The 18939-nt window shown below is 26.1% G+C and overlaps 6 protein-coding genes across 6 annotated transcripts; 3 read left to right on the top strand and 3 right to left on the bottom strand. All coding sequences in view use genetic code 12, as the record gives it.

Annotated features, from left to right (window-relative positions):
• Positions 1-1302: 1302 nt before the first annotated feature.
• Positions 1303-1917, top strand: KGF55_000844 (uncharacterized protein; the record flags this gene model as incomplete). Its single annotated transcript, XM_051761157.1, has 1 exon — positions 1303-1917. One exon carries the CDS (start codon positions 1303-1305, stop codon positions 1915-1917), a length of 615 nt encoding a protein of 204 aa, XP_051616789.1.
• Positions 1918-2618: 701 nt separating this feature from the next.
• On the top strand, positions 2619-5399 carry KGF55_000843 (uncharacterized protein; the record flags this gene model as incomplete). Its single annotated transcript, XM_051761156.1, has 1 exon — positions 2619-5399. The coding sequence occupies one exon, from the start codon at positions 2619-2621 to the stop codon at positions 5397-5399; it is 2781 nt and encodes a 926-aa protein (XP_051616788.1).
• A 430-nt stretch (positions 5400-5829) lies between these two features.
• On the top strand, positions 5830-8079 carry KGF55_000842 (uncharacterized protein; the record flags this gene model as incomplete). The annotated part of the gene is made up of 1 exon (XM_051761155.1): positions 5830-8079. The coding sequence occupies one exon, from the start codon at positions 5830-5832 to the stop codon at positions 8077-8079; it is 2250 nt and encodes a 749-aa protein (XP_051616787.1).
• A 603-nt stretch (positions 8080-8682) lies between these two features.
• On the bottom strand, positions 8683-9630 carry PIL1 (lipid-binding protein; the record flags this gene model as incomplete). Its single annotated transcript, XM_051761154.1, has 1 exon — positions 8683-9630. The coding sequence occupies one exon, from the start codon at positions 9628-9630 to the stop codon at positions 8683-8685; it is 948 nt and encodes a 315-aa protein (XP_051616786.1).
• Positions 9631-11513: 1883 nt separating this feature from the next.
• HAT1 (histone acetyltransferase catalytic subunit) lies at positions 11514-12704 on the bottom strand (the record flags this gene model as incomplete). Its single annotated transcript, XM_051761153.1, has 1 exon — positions 11514-12704. One exon carries the CDS (start codon positions 12702-12704, stop codon positions 11514-11516), a length of 1191 nt encoding a protein of 396 aa, XP_051616785.1.
• A 303-nt stretch (positions 12705-13007) lies between these two features.
• DUR1,2 (bifunctional urea carboxylase/allophanate hydrolase) lies at positions 13008-18494 on the bottom strand (the record flags this gene model as incomplete). Its single annotated transcript, XM_051761152.1, has 1 exon — positions 13008-18494. One exon carries the CDS (start codon positions 18492-18494, stop codon positions 13008-13010), a length of 5487 nt encoding a protein of 1828 aa, XP_051616784.1.
• Positions 18495-18939: the final 445 nt, after the last annotated feature.

Genomic DNA, 18939 nt, shown 5'->3' with positions numbered 1-18939 from the left:
TCTTTAATTGATAGCTTTAATGTCAACTTCAATATAATATGCTAATTTGGTCTAATTCTATCTGACTTATAATTATATCATATATGAACTAATATGTTTTACATCTGTATATATGAAAAATAAGAAAGATTTGAATAATTTTTTAAAAATTTTTGATGATGGTTTGGTATTAGGTGAAAAGAAAAAGTTTAAATTTAGATTCTACAATAGTAACAGTTTTTGTGTAATTAGAGTACAAAACCAATAATCTTCCTAATTTAAGTAATTGAATCACCTAATCATAACAAGAATTATAATACTAAGAGTGGTACAATATGAGAGTTCAAAATGCCTTAGAGTTCTCTATTTCTCATTATGATTTAGCATAAGCATTCGGTTTCGTCGCAGTAATTATTGGCACCGTACTAACAACTGTGATGGGTAAAATTTTTGGTGCACTGTGCTCTATTCTTTCTCTTGTTGAAAACTTAATCATAACTTTCTACTTTTATTCTTACACATTCTTTATTTAAAAAACACTTAAATCAGACCAGCGGAATGTTAGGAAATCTTCAGTATCATCTAAATCGCATTCTTTGTTAGCAATTAGTATTCTATTTAACAAGATAAGTCAATTAATTCAAGCCATTTCTTGAATCTTGTGCTATTTGGAGTATTTATAAAACGTATATTCAACAATTAGATCTACTCTTGAACACCACGTTGAGTACAAAATTGGAAAAGCATAGACCGATTTTATTATTGGAAAGAAAAGATCTACACCAAATTTGGTAGCAGTTTTTACACCCAATGTTCGATTTTTAATGGCTTATTCAATTACTTACTGAAACGCCTTTTACATTCGATTCTTTTGCTATACAGGAGTTTGATGGACCCCTTTGAATCTTTATGATATATCATATGACAATAATGGATTGATACTATGTATGGGTTAATGTTTGGACTCAATTATGATGGTTTAAGAAATAGAACCTATATCTTCTTCAATCTAAAAGAAAGTCGATTAATTCTGTGTAGAATTAATGCTAAAATTTGTGGACTTTATTCAAAGAAAAAAATGATGGATACTTGATGAGCGGATTTGTATGTTAAATGAATGTGCTACATTATTATTTAGCTGCTGCTCTTTACTAATCATCGAACTTTCAATCGTTTGATAGTCTATGGTCTGAAAACGAAAACCAGAAATCCTGTATATAAATTGACTATACACTCATCTGCAAGAATATCTTAAAAATATACGAGATTAATGAATAAATATACATTAAGTTTACTCAATTACATCAATATCACTACGCAGACATGGCCAAATCTACGCTCCCGACAAATCAAAAGAATAAAAAACCATCGAACAGAAGGAGGAAGAAAAGAAGAACTGAAGATTTTTCATCATCTTCAGAATCATCATCGTCATCATCATCAGATTCAGATTCTGAATCAGGAATAGTTCAAGAAACCATAAATGAAACTAATGATAATATAGACCCAGAAAACATAAATGTCGACGATATAGAATTAGATATTGAAGAAAAACCTTCCAAATTTGCACCAGAAGATCTAACATATGAACAAAAACAAAAACTTTCAAAAATTCCATTTACAGAAACATCAATATCATCAATAACAAATATAAATCCACAAATAGCATTAAAAAACATACCTAATATAAATGAAATTACAACACAATTAGATAAATCAAAACAAGAAATTAACAATGAATTTTTAAAAATCATGACAAATGAATTTAATAATGATTTAGATGAATTAAGAACAAAACCTGATTTTAAACAAACTTCATTAATTACTTTAGCTAAAGCTTTACAAAGTGGTTCTAATATGTTTGATTATGAAATTGTTAAAGGATTATTACAAGAAGAAGAGAAAGAGAAAGAAGAACTGAAAATAATACAAACTTAATAGTTGTTTAACGATCTTATTTGAAATAAGCTATGTTTTGGTGCCTATTGAGACTTGAATTGTTGTTTTCCCCAAACTTATTACGGTGAAAAGCTTAGTGTTGGAGCAAAATAAGTAGTTGTTGGAGTTTTGAAGATTAAAAAAAAGTCGCCCATCTCCGTTGAAACTCATTTGAAGGAGACGTGTTCTGTTGTATATAGCTACTTTTCTCAAGGAAACATAAGGCCACAAACTTACTGAACCTATCTCCTTTCCTTCCTTCATGACCAATAAATTATAATGCATTTTCAATTCTAAATTTAGTTACCGAAAGCCACCTAAATAAATAATATTCATTTCCGACCCCTATAAATTATTTTATTTCTCTTATTTATTTAATTATGTATAATTGCTTAAAAATTTATTATTATTAGAACTCTCTACAATTATCCTCAAATTTATATTAATAGAATTCAATTTTAAATTAGCCTAAATAAATTTACAACCAATTTCATTCTTTTTCTATATATTCATTCTTTGAAATGACAACCAATATATCAACATACATGATAACTACAGCATAAACTAAACAATTCAACTAAATTTAACACATATTTAAAGAATATAAGTTAAATCACTCACAAATTCATAATCTTTCCTAGTCTAATTTATTTCTTAATTCAAACTGTTGCAACAACGTTTATAACCTCAAATTAATTAGAATGCCTCCAAATTCAACTTCGGATAAGCAATCAAATCAAAATGATTCGACAAATAATAATTTAAATAATGGAAATAATGATTCATCAACTAATGATATAACTCTTATACCTACTCCAACTCATGGTTCAACTAATGAAGGAGAAGAAGATGAAAATGATAATAATACTACTATAACAATACATGATGGAAGGATACCGAAAGATATTACTAATGATAATGAAGATTTAGATTCAAATAAACCACAAACATATCCCATAACTCCACCAACAACACGAGAAATAAATGAAAATTCATTATTATTACCTCGAAGTCATCCATCTGAAACTAATGATGATGATGATGATAATATGAGTAAAATAATTAAATTAGCCAAAAGACCAAGTTTTATATGGATATGTTGTTTAGGAATAATTGGGTTAATAATATTTCAATTAACTTTTTTACCAAGAACTTCATTAGCAAGAGATTATAGAAGATGGCATGGAATTCATTTAACTAAAAGTGATGTTAAAAGAAATTGGTTACAAATGACAGGAATTGGGAAAATTCCACAGAATCAACATGATGATGATGAAAATTTATCAATTGAAGATAATATAAATAATTGGTTAACAAATTTTACAAATATAAATTTAAAATCAAAAATTAATTTAATTTCTGATGATAATCCCAAATTAACTCACTTTGTTGAATCTAATTTTAAAAAATTTGGTTTTAAAACTGAAAAATTTAATTATGAATTTAAAATAAGCCAACCTGAAGGTTCAAATTTAAAATTAATTGATTCTAAAAATGAAATTGTTTATGAAGTATCTGAAATTTTAGAACCTAAATTTCAAACTCCTGCATTTTATAGTTTCGGAATTAATGCTAATGTAACTGGTCATTATATATATGTTAATCATGGTGATATACAAGATTATGATTTATTAAACAAAAATAAAATTGATTTAAAAAATAAAATTTTTATTATAAAAAATCATAATGAAGAAAATATAACTGTTGGAGAGAAAATTGCATTAGCTGAATATTATGGAGCAATTGGAATTTTAACAATATATGAAGTTAATAATTTAAATAATCAATATGATGAATTAAATTTAAATAATGCAATATCAAGAGATTGTAATTCATTAAAATCAAAAATTCCAGTTATTCCAATTAGTAAAAAATTATTAAATCCAATAATGGATACAAAAACTGTCTCAACCACTAAAAATTTTGAAAATTGGGAATATTCACCATTTTTTAATTCAAAATTTAAATTACAAATTAATAGTCAATTTAGTAATACCTCAACCCAAAAATTAACAAATATAGTTGGATCAATAAAGGGAATAATGAATGATGCAGATATAATAATTGGTGCTCGAAGAGATTCATATACTTCAAATAATCCATTATCAGGTCATGCAATATTATTAGAAATTATGAGAAATTATCAAAGATTAGTAAAACAAGGTTGGAAACCTTTAAGGAATATAAAATTTATTTCATGGGATGGTTCATATTTAAATTTATTAGGTGTTAAATCTTTTACTAATGATACAAAAGTTTTTAATCCAAAAAGATCTATTGTTTCTTATATTAATATTGATGGTGATGCTATTATGGGAAGTAAATTTAATGTTGATTCAAATCCTGTTTTTAATCATATTTTGAGGAAAACTTCGAGGTTAATTCCAATTCCAAAGAAATCATCTTCTTTAAAAGCTTTTGTTGATGATGTTGAAGAATATGAAAGTGATGAGATCAATTCAAATTTATTTGATGATGATGAAGAAGATAATAATGATAAATATACCACATTACATAAATATTGGGAAAAACAAGATAACAACAAGATAAATAATAATTTAGGTTATTCAATAATTAATTCAGAATCAAAAATTTTTCAACAACATTTATCAACTCCAATTATAAATTTAAAATTTATAAATGATCCTAAAAAAGATTGTGCAAAATATATACCAAATTCAAATTATTATTCAAAAAATTGGATTATAAAACAAAATATTGATGATGATTTATTATTACATGGTTCATTAATTAGATTTATTGGATTATTAGGTATAAGTTTAAGTGAACATGAAGTTGTTGATTATAAAACTTTTGAATATTTTAAAACTATTGAAAAATTTTATAATACTTTGTTGGAGGTTGAAGACTCAAAATTACATCAATGGAATAATTCAATAGTTTCAAATTATCTTATATATAAATATTCAATTTTTCAAGATTTAGATACAAATGAACCAGTTAAATTTCATCAAATTTTAAATCAATTTTCCAAATTAATTAATGATACTGTAGAACAATCAAAAATATTTGATTTATGGAATTCAAAAGTTGAAATTGGATTAATTCAAGATTATCCATGGTATAAATATTATAAAAAATTACAACATTTTGCACAATTTAAAGTTTCAAATTATAAATTATCACATTTAGAAAAAGATTTAAAATTAAATGATCAAGATTATACTTATTTGGAAAGTAAAGAACCTACAATTATAACTAATAATGAACATAAGTTTACAAAAAGTATAAATGGAATATTAGATGGTTCAAATTTGAAAAAATATTATTATAATTCAATAATTTATGGAAATCCAAAATTTAATATTAAAAATGATCAATCATGGTATAATGAAAGAACAATTAAATCAACTTTTACTTATTTATATGAAGCAATTGATTCAAATGATTATGAATTAACTATTAAATGGTTTGTTTTAATTTATGAAAAATTAAAAAATGTTCATTATAAAATGACATAACTTTTTAATAACTGAGGTTATGTTTAGTTTTTTTACTGGTTTTACTGGTTTAGTGGTTTATTATATATATATGTTTGTTTTTAAAATTATAGAATAAAATTTGATATTTTTTTGTTTTGTAAATTATTGATATTTTTGGTGTTCTAAATTATTGGTAATATGTATAATTGGTATGTATTATATTTTTTTCTAAGTGAGAAAGAGGGGAGATAAAAAAAATGTGATGTATAATTATTATATGTTTCATATTTTATTAAGTAAGAGAGAGAAATAATAAAATAAATTAAATTAACGCGTAAGGGGAGAAATTTATATAAATAAAAATGAATTTAGCAGCCAAAATAAATATTTAAATTTTACAACCACTTTTTAATAAGATTTTTACAACCAATTCAATTTCTACTCAAACCTCGTCAATTTTACTTAAACCATGGAAGTAATATCAAATCAACCATCAGGTATTCAAACTGCTTGGTTATTAGCTACATTAGGTTCAAAAGTATCATCAAGAAATAAAATTATTAAAAAAGATAATATATTAAATATATCTATACCAAATATTTGTAAAGAAGTTATAAATCAATTTGAACAACAACAACCTCAGGAACAACCTATTCAACCAGTTAATAAAAATATTAAATATGCATCAAATATTCTTTATGGATTATCAATTTTATATAAATCTAAAATTTCATATATTTTAAATGATTTAAATTATATTCAATTAAAATTATTAAATAATTTAAAATTAAATAAACAAGTAGTTACAAATTCAATTATTACTAATTCAATTAATAATTCAAAAACTGGTGGTTTAAAAAGATCAAGATTTTTTGAAAATGATGAAAGTTTTGATATCAAAATTGATTTTTTACCAAATTTAAATTTAGATGAAACAATTCCACAAATAATAACTAATGTTTCAGAAAATCAACAACATGTATCACCTTCAAAAAGAAGAAAAATTGAAATTGCAAGATTTGATCAATTAGATTTTCCCATTTTCAATCAATCAACAACAACTTTAAATTCAACAACTACAAATGCTACAACAACAACAAATACAGCATTAACTTTTGCATTATCATTAAGTGAACAAGAAAACAGAGAAGTTGATAATTTCTTAAATTCTCCAATTGAATTAAATCAAATTGATGATGATGAAATTTTAAATGGTAGAAATTTAAATGAGAATAATGATGAATTATCAAATATTCAATTTAATATTAATGATGAATTACAAATTGATGAAAGAAGAAGAAGAAGAAGAAATAATCATGAGTTAGATGTTATTGAAGAATATTTAAATGAAAATGAAGAAAACCAGCAAATTGATGCTTCACAAAGTCAAAGACGTTCATTGATTGATAATAATGAATTTGATAATGATGTAATGGATATGAATATGGATGTAGATTTTGAAAATCATGAAGAAGAAAATGATCAAAGACAACCACAGCATCAAGGTGATGATGGTGAAAGTGATGAAAGTTTTCATGTTATTTCTGGTGAAGCTACACAACTGCAACGTCAACAACAACAAGGTCAACAACAACAACAACAAAGAAGAAATAACCAAGAAACTACAACAACTACTAGAATTTCAAGTTTAACAAATAGAAGATTAATAATAGATGATCCAATATCATTACCAACTTCAACAATAATTGAAAATAATCGGGATTATCAAACAAATATGATACAATTAAGAAATCAATCAATTCAAATAGATCATCAACCAATAAATAGAATAGAAGAAATTAATCAATTATTTAATCAATCCCTTACATTAAATAATAGATCAATATCAGATCATTTTTCTCAACAATCAAGAATTCAAGAAATTAATCAATTAACTGAAAGTATGGCAAATGAAGAAAGTGAACAAGCAAGAAATATTGAATTTTTACAAATTGAACAATCAAGAATTTTTAATGAAAATGATGATGAAAATCAAAGAGATATAGACATGGATTTTGGTGACAACCAGGAACAACAAAACGAAGAAATTCCTCATCCTGATTTAAATTTTGATGAAAATTTACAAGATTTAGAATTTGAATTAAGAAAATCATCCCCCAATCAATCTCAACAAGATTTATTAATGTCTAATAATGAATCGATAAATAATTCTCAAAACCACAAGAGATTAAAAAATTTTATAAATTATTTTATGGAAAAATCGATTGAATTAAATACATTTACAACCACTAATGAAGAAGAATCAACAAATTCAAAACAATATAAATTAAATTTTAATCAATTAGTTCCTCCACCATCATCATCATCACAACCAAATACAAACCCAATAAATAATAAAAAAATTGCTATTCATTCATTTTCTACAATTTTAATATTATTAAATAAAACTATTTTAAATGTTGATATTAAAAATCAAAATTTAGAAAATTCAGAAACTAAAAAATTTGAGTTATTAAAACCTGAAAATATTGAATTAACTTTAAAAATTAATGATGATGAAGATGAAAGTAGTGATGAAAGTAGAGATGAAAATAGAGATGAAAATAGAGAAGAAAATGGTGGTGGTGAAGATACAAGAGAAAGTATAGAAGGAAGAAGACAAGTTAGTAGAGAAGAAAGTAGAGGAGAAAGAAGAAGTTCTGATCAACAAAGTGATAGTTCATTTGAAATTAATTCAAGACAATTGATTTCTGACTGAAATAAATTAGAAACTGGTTAATTAAGAGTAGAGTTTTATTTGAGAAGAATGTGTTTTTAGTTCATATCGTATAATACAAAATTAATTATAAATCTTGACATGCTTAAGATCACAATTTTTCTAATTTTTGCAGCCAAAATATTTATATGTAGTCTTGAATCATTTCTTTGTGATACAATAATATTATTATTGCTTTTGCATAAAGTATGGTTAAGATAACCGTTTTTTCCAATAACGAAATTGCTATTAAACCATTTGACATCTATCTAATCTAATTGCACAGAAGATTAAAGAGAGGACAATCAAGAATCAATTATTTTAATAACAATAGTAGTACATTCAATATTAATAATAATTATTAAAAATATAAGATTAAAAAGTAAGTAAATATATTAAACTAGTAGTTGTAGTAGTAGTAAATTTTTGAAAAGCAAACCAAACAATGAAACAGTAATTTTTGAAAATTTGAATGAATAATGAGAAGAATTTAAGTTGAAGTAACCAGTGGCAGGAAGTTGTAATTATTTACCATTTCAATTGATTTAACTCAATTAACTTCTTATTCATAGTTATTCAAATTTATTATTTTAACAAATCAGTTTCTTAAACGTGTGATTGAGTTTGATGACCATCTTGATGAATTTGATGAACATCATCATGTTTATTAAATTCATGTTGAGCAGCATCATCAATTTGTGGTTCTTCTTCATCTTCATCATATTCATGATGTAATGATAAAGTTGGTTTTACAACAGCAGAATCTAAAGTCCAATTAGCTAAAGCATTTTCAGCATCTATAATGATTTGTTTTGAAGCTTCATAACCATCATAAGCTGGTCTTGTTTCACCTGGAGTAACAGCAGAATCATCTAATAATTCTAATAAAGCTTTACCATAACCAGCAATTAAAGCATATTTTTCAGCTAATTCTCTTGTTGCATCAAATTGATAATTAAAAGCAGCTTTTAATTGTTCTCTTGTAATATTTGATAATTGAGCTTCAGCAACTAATGATTCAGCTTCAGCTCTAACTAATTCTTGTTCTAAAACTGGAATTTTTGGAGATTGGGGATCTTTATATTTTAAATGAGCAATTTCATCAGTAATTTTTTGTTTTCTTTCTCTTGATGGTTGAACTGAACCTTCAATATCTCTAATTGATTTTAAAGTAATTCTATATTGATCATATTTATCAATATATTGATCTTCTAATTCACCAATTTCATAAATTAAAACACCTAATTTATCAGTAACATCACTAACATCATCATCATTACCTTCACCCCAAGCACTTAATTGTTTTGCAATATCTTTTCTTTCTCTTGAAGTAACTTCAACTGATCTCATAAAATTTTTTTCTATTTTAATAAATTGAGTTAATTTTCTTGATAATTCTGGACCAGTTGCTCCTGCTGCTGCTTTTCTAATTGATGATGATAAACCACCAGATCCAAAAAATCTATTTTTTGTTGATGATGGTGGTGGAGGTGGTGATTGTAATTGTGAAGCAGTTGGAGCTTTTGATGATCTTAATGAATAAGTTCTATGCATTTTTGATATATTTTAATTGATTTAATTTAGATTCAAAAAGTCAATTGAAGATAAAAAGTATGAAAAATTTAAAAATTTATAAGTCGTGAAAAAATGAAGTGAAATTGAAATTGTGGAATTAAAATTGTTTATAAATTAAACCAATTTTTATTTAGAATTTTAGGTTTTAGTATTAAAAAGAATGAATGATAGCAATTATTAAAATTAAAATTTAAAATAGAAGAAGAATTGAAAAATTATTACCACTTAAAAAGTTTCTTAATTAAATTACACAATACTTAGTTAAATAGAAGAAGAAGGGATATTGTTACTTCCATCATCAGTCTAATTACTACGAAATCTAAACTTTATTACCACTACTCTACTACGAATGTACTATTTTTGTGTAATGTTTATTATATTTCCTATTTAGTGAATGAAATTGCTTAATTCTATTTAGTAGAGATTGGTAGCACTAACAACAGTTTAATAGTGCTGGTTAATCTAATGAACATAACCACAATATCAATAATTTCAATTTTTAATCAATTGATGAAGTTTCAAATCAATGTGTGCCGTATGTAAATGTTTGATAGAATAAAACTTTAATTGTAATTTTGTCTTAGAATTGGTCTGAGTATTGCAAATTTTTAAGCGTTCAAATTTTCACTTAGATCTATATCTGATACGAATCCTTTGGAAATTATTCAACTCAGATTGCATTGCATTTTGATGAAAATGAATAATACTTTTGAAACTGTGTTACTTTTACGGATAATTTTCGACTATAATTGGTAATCGATTTCTATCTCTCAATATCTCAGTTAGCGCTATATAAATTGTAAATATAGAGAATAAAGTAGACTCACTTCAACGTCGTATCTCCATCTTCATCAAGCAAGTAACTGATTCAGTCAAAACGGTCCTATGAGTGTTGTGTTTCGAAGGATAAACTTGACTTCAATTTCGATTTAGAATAATCCAAATGACATAATAGTAAAAATTTACGATAATTATTTTAAAACTCGTAATAATATTTTAATTTCTATTTTATCAAAATGACGTCATTGACATCATTGATTGAACATCATCAGTCATTCTACTACTTTATTTTTATCAGATCATTCATCAGAGTTTAAAGTTTGATTCTTGTACTTCTGAACAAGAGGTCATTACTAATCTATATCATCTAGTAATGGATAACAACATTCGATATGTGGTAAATGAAGTTTAAATCATAGAATTGATCTATCACGAAATCTTGACAGAATTCTATTTTAGTTACTTCAACCAGAGACGTATGATTCTCATAAAATGGGAATAAAAAGACATATCAGTTCGTAGTCTCAATATTTTTGGATAAGTCATATGCTTGATTGGTCTATCATCCATTTGATGATGCAATTGAATGTGCAAGACATTAAAGAGTGAAACAACGAGCAACAGCTCAAAATCTCATTTGATTTATGAACTATATGTATTAGCCTAGTAAATCGCAGACTAATATTAAAGGATTAGAGAGGAACTTGGATTGTAATAACAAAATCTTGTTGGTTTCAACTATAGATTTGGAAAAGTTAAAACACAGACCTCATACAAATAAAAAGGTTCAAATATTTGAAAAAGCAAGAATAAAATGGTGAAAGTTGAGAAAAGAATCAACAAATCAAAAGAGGAAAGCAGCTATATGGCCAGTCGAGGAAGAATCTTCTAGGTCAAAGTAGACATTTGGAAAATTGATATTTTCCATGAAATGATGTTCACTCGTTTACTAAGTGTAAATCAAAATTTCAGGATTTGAGAACAAAGTTAATCAAATATTTTCATTCAATTTTCATAACATTTCATTTCTTTTATTATAAAGTCAGAGATTTATCCAAATAAACTATCCAAATGCTTTCCAATTAATCTTCTCTTTTTCTTTTCGCAGGTAAATTTATATCACCTAATATTCTATAATAATCATCTTCTAAATTTTGATAAGCAGTTTGTAATTTGTCTTTTCTATTATTTTCATCTAAATTATCTAAACCTTCTTTATTCTTTTTATATAATCTTTGTTTTATAAATTTTCTAACATCTGATTTTGAAACATCTTTTGTATGTTTTAATTTATAAAGTAATATAATTTCTAATAATCTTGAAAATTGTCTATTTTCAAATTTTAAATCTTTTTTTGTTTTATTTACCCAATTCAAATCAATATTATTTGGTATAACTTTACTAAAATCAAAATTTAAATTTGATAATCTTTTTAAATCTGCTTTATCTCTTAAATCATCAAATTGTTCATTTGGATCTTCAACAACTATTTCTATAATATTTGAATCTTTTAACCATATATTATCACATAAATGAGTATAAAAAATTTGTCCTAATCCTTTATTTTGATACATTGGTAATATTATAAATTGTGATATTTTAATTCTTGTTTCTTTTATACCTTCATCAAATTTTAAAGCTCCTGGATATGTCCAATAATTATAAGCTGTTGTGAAACCAACTATAGAAGGTTCTTTTTCTCCTTGAGGTTTTTCATAAAATACATATAAATCCCATAATTTATCTTCTGAATCAATAAATGAACCAGCTTCAATATATAAAAGTACTAATATTTGTAATCTTTTATGTAATTCCAATCCTTCAGGTGAAGATAAATCTATTTTATAAATTTCATATTCAATATTATCTATTTTAAATTCATCAACCTTATTTCCCGGTATTTTATAATTTTGTTTTTCTTCCTTTATTGAATCAACCCATTTTATTTCATCTTTAAAAATAGTAGAATCAGGTAAATATTTTCCAATTGTTGATTTTATATCAATTAAATCAGAATCATTTAATTTTTCCAAATATTTAATATTTAAAAATGGTTTAAATGTAAAATGATCAAAACATAAAAAAATTTGTAAATCTTTATAACCATATATGGTTTCTGAATCTCCAAATATTGGATATGTAAAAATTGGTTGAAATTTTATTGCTTCTTCTTCATTTGTTATAAAACATTTTAATGCATCATTGGATGATGAAGTCCATAATTCCGGCTGTAGTGATGCAGCTGATATTTGTTTCTGATCTGCTAATGACATTGTTTGTATTGGGTTGGTCGTTAAATTAAGTTGGTTGTAAATATTTGTAGTTTTGATAAATATTAATTTTTTTATATTTACGCGATTTATTACTTTATTCAATTTAGATGAAGAATCTATACAATTCTACAGTGAATTGGTGATCAGAAACTAATGATAAGTTCTATCCATCATCAATGCAAAACTTTCAATCTTGACTGAAGCTGTTTGAAGATTAAACATTCTAGAAATCATTAAACTTAAAATTTCCAAATTCATTACACTCTATACTTTCTAATATACATATTGTCTATAATCATAATTTTACTCTAAAACTACAACCAAATCACCTGCATCAACCATATCACCATTTTTATGATATATTTTAACAACTTTTCCTTCTCTTGGAGCATTAACAACCATTTCAGTTTTCATAGCTTCAACAACAATTAAAGGTTGATTTAATTCAACTTTATCACCAACTGAAACTAAAGATTTCCAAAATCTACCTGAATATTCAGAATAAACCATTTCAGCATTATCATCAAATTTTTCAATTTCTTGAATTTTTGAACCATTTTGTTCTAATTCAGAATTTGAAATTTGAATTAATTTATTAAATTCTTCTAATTTATCACCAATTTGAGATTTTTTAAATGATTCAATTGATTCTGAATTTTCTTGAATCCATTGTAAATATTTTCCATGATCAAATATAGAATCTATAATTTCAACTTTAAATTTACCTGCATTCATTTCTTCCGAAAATTTATCAATTTCTTCTTCATTTACTGGATAAAATTCAATTTGATCAAATGGTGATAATAACCAAGGATGTTTTGAATCTTGTGAATGATCTGCTATTGTTAATTTATCCCATATTGGAATTGTTCTACCAACTAATTGATAACCACCTGGAGATTCCATTGTATATATACACATATAATTACCACCAATTCCAACAGTACCATTTGGTGTAAAAGTTCTTGAAGGATTATATTTAGTACCTAAAAATCTATGTCTTGGATCTAATGGAACAGCACATGGAGCTCCTAAAAATACATCACCTAATCCTAATACTAAAAATCTAGCAGTATATAACATATCTTTAACATCATTTCTTGTAATTCCATTAATATTTGCAATAAAATCAACATTATTTGGTAACCAAGGAGCTTCACTTCTAATAGTTTCTTGATATCTTTTTACAGCATCTAATGTCTTTTTATCTTCAAATGCCATTGGTAATTTAATAATTCTTGATTTAACTTCCCATTTATTAACAAATGCAATTTCTTTTTCATATGATACTAATATATTTAAAGCTTCTTTTTGACTAATATCATCAGTATATTCAACTAAAACTGATCTAACACCAGGTGATAATTCATATATTCCCTTTGGTTTAAATTCTTTTACCATTTCAACTAATTTATGAATTCTATAAGCTTTATTTAAATCAAGAATATTATCTCCATATTCAACTAAAATATATCTATCACCAGCTTGACGATAAGTAACAGTTGGAGCATTTTCAGAAACTTTTAATTGATAAAGTATTGGATTTTCAGGTTTATTTAATGCTTTGCCTTCTAAATTGGGTAAATCTCCCTTTAATGTTTTGATATCTTCTTCTTGTTGTGCTTTTAATTGTTTAGCAGTTTCATAAGTTATTGGAATAAATTGTATAGATTCACCTGGTTTAACTTGACCAATTTTCCATAATTCAGATTCAGCAACAACAGCTTCACAAACAAATCCACCTAAACTTGGACCATCACAAGTTAATATAACTGGTTCATCTCCTGTAAAATTAACTGCACCCATTGAATACACATAATCATGAGTATTTGAAGGATGTAAACCAGCTTCTCCACCATCTGATCTTGCCCATTTTGGTTTTGGACCAATTAATCTAACACCAAATCTATTTGAATTATAATGAACTTTCCAAGTAGATTTAAAAAATTCATCAACTGATTCAGGTTTGAAAAAATCAGGTGATCCATGAGGTCCACAAGTAACACCTACTTGCCATATTTTATGTTCATAATTTGGAATTAAACTTGATGGAATTTTAGTTGGTGCTGAAATTGGACTTGGAATTGTACAACTTGAAATTTCTGGTTGACCTAAAAATAAAACATCACCTAATTTTAATACTCTACCATTATAACCACCTAAATTACCTAATGCAAAAGTTGATCTTGAACCTAAATATTCAATAACATCAATTCCACCTCTAATAGCTAAATAAGCACGACAACCAGTTTCTAATTTACCAATAGATAATTTATCACCACTTTTAATATTAATTGGTTCCCATTGATTTGTTTTTTCACCATTAACTTCAATTGGAGCTTTACCACCAGTTACTGCTATAACACATTCTTGATGAAATAATAATTTTGGACCATTTAATGTAATTTCAATACCTGGAGCTGAACTATCATTACCAACTATTCTATTAGCTATTCTAAATGAATATTGATCCATACAACCTGAAGGTGGAACACCAACATTCCAATGACCTTTTCTACCTGGATAATCTTGAACTGTAGTATAAGCACCTGGATTTAAAATTTCAATAGCATGAGGTTTATAATCATATGAATCTAATACTTTAGTTGCAACTTTAGCTTCTTCAAACATTTTTGAATTTGCAATTGATCTAAGATAATCAACATTTGTAATACAACCATAAACAACAGTTTCATCTAATGCTTGACGTAATTTTTTCAAAGCATCATTTCTATCTTTACCATGAACAATAATTTTAGCTAAAGTTGGATCATATTCAGCAGAAACAACAGTACCTTTTTCAACCCAAGTATCTATTCTAGCCCATTTAGGAAATTTTACTTCAGTTAATTGACCTGGTGATGGCATAAAATCTTTTACTGGATTTTCAGCATATAATCTTGCTTCCATTGATGCACCTTTAATTTCAATTTTTTGATTAAAATCTGGTGGAGTATTAGCAGCAATTAAAAGCATCCATTCTACTAAATCTAAACCAGTTACCATTTCTGTTATTGGATGTTCAACTTGTAATCTTGCATTAACTTCTAAAAAATAAAATTCATCTCTTTTTGGATCATAAATATATTCAACTGTACCAGCACATTTATAATGCATTGATGAACCTAAACTTTCAGCTGCTTTTCTCATTTTTTGTCTTGTTGATTCAGGTAAATCAGGTGCAGGAGTTTCTTCAATAATTTTTTGATTTCTTCTTTGTAATGAACAATCTCTTTCTCCAACTGCTATAGCATTTCCAAAACCATCCCCTAACATTTGAATTTCAACATGTCTTGCATTTTCAACAAATCTTTCTAAAAATACTCCTGAATCTCCAAAATATGATAATCCTTGATGTTGAACAGTTTGAAAAACTCTTTCTATATCTTTTTCGGAATCAACTTTTTGTAATCCAATACCACCACCACCTGCAGTAGATTTAACCATAATTGGATATTCTAATTTAGCTGCAATTTCTTTTGCTTCTTTAGCATCTTTAACTAATCCTGATCCTGGAACTAATGGAACACCTGCTTTTTCAGCAATTTCTCTAGCTGAATGTTTTAAACCTAATTTTCTAATTGCATCTCCAGATGGTCCAACAAAAACAATTCCTTCTTTTCCACAACGATCTGAGAAATCAGCATTTTCTGATAAAAATCCATAACCTGGTATAATAGCTTCTGCACCTGAATCTTTAGCAGCTTTTATGACTTTATCAATATCAATATATGTTTGAGCAGCAGTTGTTCCATGTAATGGAATAGCAACATCAGCTAATAATGAATGTTGAGCATATTTATCTGGATCTGAATAAATGGCTATTGATTTGATACCTAATTTTTTCAAAGTTTTGATGATTCTTACGGCAATTTCACCTCTATTGGCAACAAGTACTGAATTAAATGGCTTTTTATGCTTTTTGTTTTCAATTGTTAAATGTTCTTGATAATTTTTCCAACCTCCAAAAGATGTAATATCAACTGTTCCTGGAAGATTATAACCTGATTCTTCACAAATAAAAGATTTAACCCATTCACCTGAAGATGTTTCAGCTGATCCAATCCCCAATGGTTCAGGTACATAACTTATGAATTGACCAAATTTTTCTTTCGGTATTGAATATATTTCTATAGCTATTTTTTCCCCACCTTCTGAAACTCTTCTTAAACCTGGTTTTGCAACTGGTCCAGTCTTAGGTAATGCATATAATTTATAATTAGATGAAGTAGTAGTAGATTCAACAAATCTTGCATCAACAGCTTCTAATTGCCAATGTAATTGAAATCCTTTTAGATGAGCACCAACAACAGCTAATTTGATTTGTTCTTGTGGAGTTTTTGAAGGTACATTAGAATTTAATTCATCATGAATAGTTGAATCAATTAATTTATTTTTCAATGATCCATAAAAATGAGGTACTGTCTCAGCATAAGGTTTTAAATATCGACTTGCTAATTCCAATAATGCATAATCATTAAATTTATGAGATAATAAAGTAATTCCAAATGGTTGACCATCTTTTCTAAATCCTGCTGGAATAGCTAATGCTGACATATCTGCTAAATTAACAAAATTTGTATAAGTTCCTTGACATGAATTTATTTTAATTGGTTCTTTTTGAACTTGTTCAATAGTTGGATTTAAAGGAGCTGTAGGTACAACAATCACATCAATATCTTTTAATAATTTTTTAACTTTTTGTAGTATACCCTGTCTTTTATATTCATATTGAAAACATGAAGCTGCTGAATAATTTTCTCCTCCCTTTATAATTTTTAATACAGTTGGATCTAAATCTTTTGATGGTGGATTTGTTGCTAGGAAATCTTTTACTGCAACATATCTTTCTGTTACCCAAGGTCCTTCATACAAACATTTAGCTAAATCAAGTAATGGTTCAATATCTAATGAAATTAATTCGGCTCCAACTTTATCACTTAATATTTCAACTGCTTTATTATATAAAGTAGGATTTTCAGTTTCTCCACACCATATTAAATTTGAAGGAATTGCAATTTTTGGTTTTTTTGAAAATTTAAGTAATGGATTTATAGGCATTGGTCTTGAATATTCATCATTATCACCATCTTCTTGAGCCATGATATTAAATGTTAATTGAGCATCTTGTAAATTTAATGCAAAAATGGAAACACAATCTAATGATTTACAAGCTGGTACAACTCCATTACATGAAAATACTCCCTTTGTTGGTTTTAAACCTATTATATTATTAAGAGCAGCTGGTACTCTACCTGAACCTGCAGTATCAGTACCTAATGAAACTGGAACTATACCTCTTGCAACAACTGAAGCTGAACCTGCTGATGATCCACCACTAACATATTTTGAATTAAAAGTATTTGGAGTTATTCCATATGGAGATCTAGTACCTACTAATCCAGTTGCAAATTGATCTAAATTAGTTTTTCCAATAATTATTGCACCTGAATCTCTTAATAATTTTACTGTTGTTGCATCATTTTCTGGTTTATATGAATAAGAAGGGCATGCAGCAGTAGTTTCAAATCCTTTAACATCTATATTATCTTTTACTGCAATAGGTACACCATATAATGGTAATTTTGTTTTATTTGATTTTGATTGTAAAAAATCCCATTGATGTTTTAAATTTTCTTCTGAAGCTAATGAAATCCAAGCAGGATCTTTTGGTGCTATTTGTTGTGAATTTAATAAATTTAATAAAATTTGAAATGATTTATCTGGTGTTGAATTGAAATGTAAATTTTTCCAATCATCAATTGTCCAACCGATAGTATTTGTAGACATGATGAGTTATGATTGATTGTTGATTGATTTGTTGGAAAATTTTGAAATGTAGAAATGGAAGATTCGATTTGAAATCAAAGCATAGAGCTTTAAAAGACAAATGGGTATTTACAAGTATATATAAAGAAATAAAGTTACAATGGGTATATACGATAAATTAAGATAAATGATAACAAAATAACTTTATAATGAAAAATTTAAAAAAAAAATTGAAAAATTTATTATTGATCTCGATAACGATTATTATTTTAAATATTTAAGTAAATGTACATTAACTTAGTAGAATATATTTACGATGTATATTATAACAAGAATGATCTATTAAAGTTAACTTACTGCGAAATTCACCATGGCTTCATAGTACGAGAACAATTAATCTTAAGGGTCAACTGATACTACTAGTATCGAGCTATCTTTGTAGTTGTTATGAAAGGTTAGTTTTCAC

This window comes from Candida pseudojiufengensis (assembly GCF_024610245.1).
Source record: "Candida pseudojiufengensis strain CBS 10847 chromosome Unknown scaffold3, whole genome shotgun sequence".
NCBI classification, from domain to species: domain Eukaryota; kingdom Fungi; phylum Ascomycota; class Pichiomycetes; order Serinales; family Debaryomycetaceae; genus Lodderomyces; species Lodderomyces pseudojiufengensis.
Note: the sequence above shows the minus strand (reverse complement) of the source record. Positions and strands in the feature narration are given on the sequence as shown.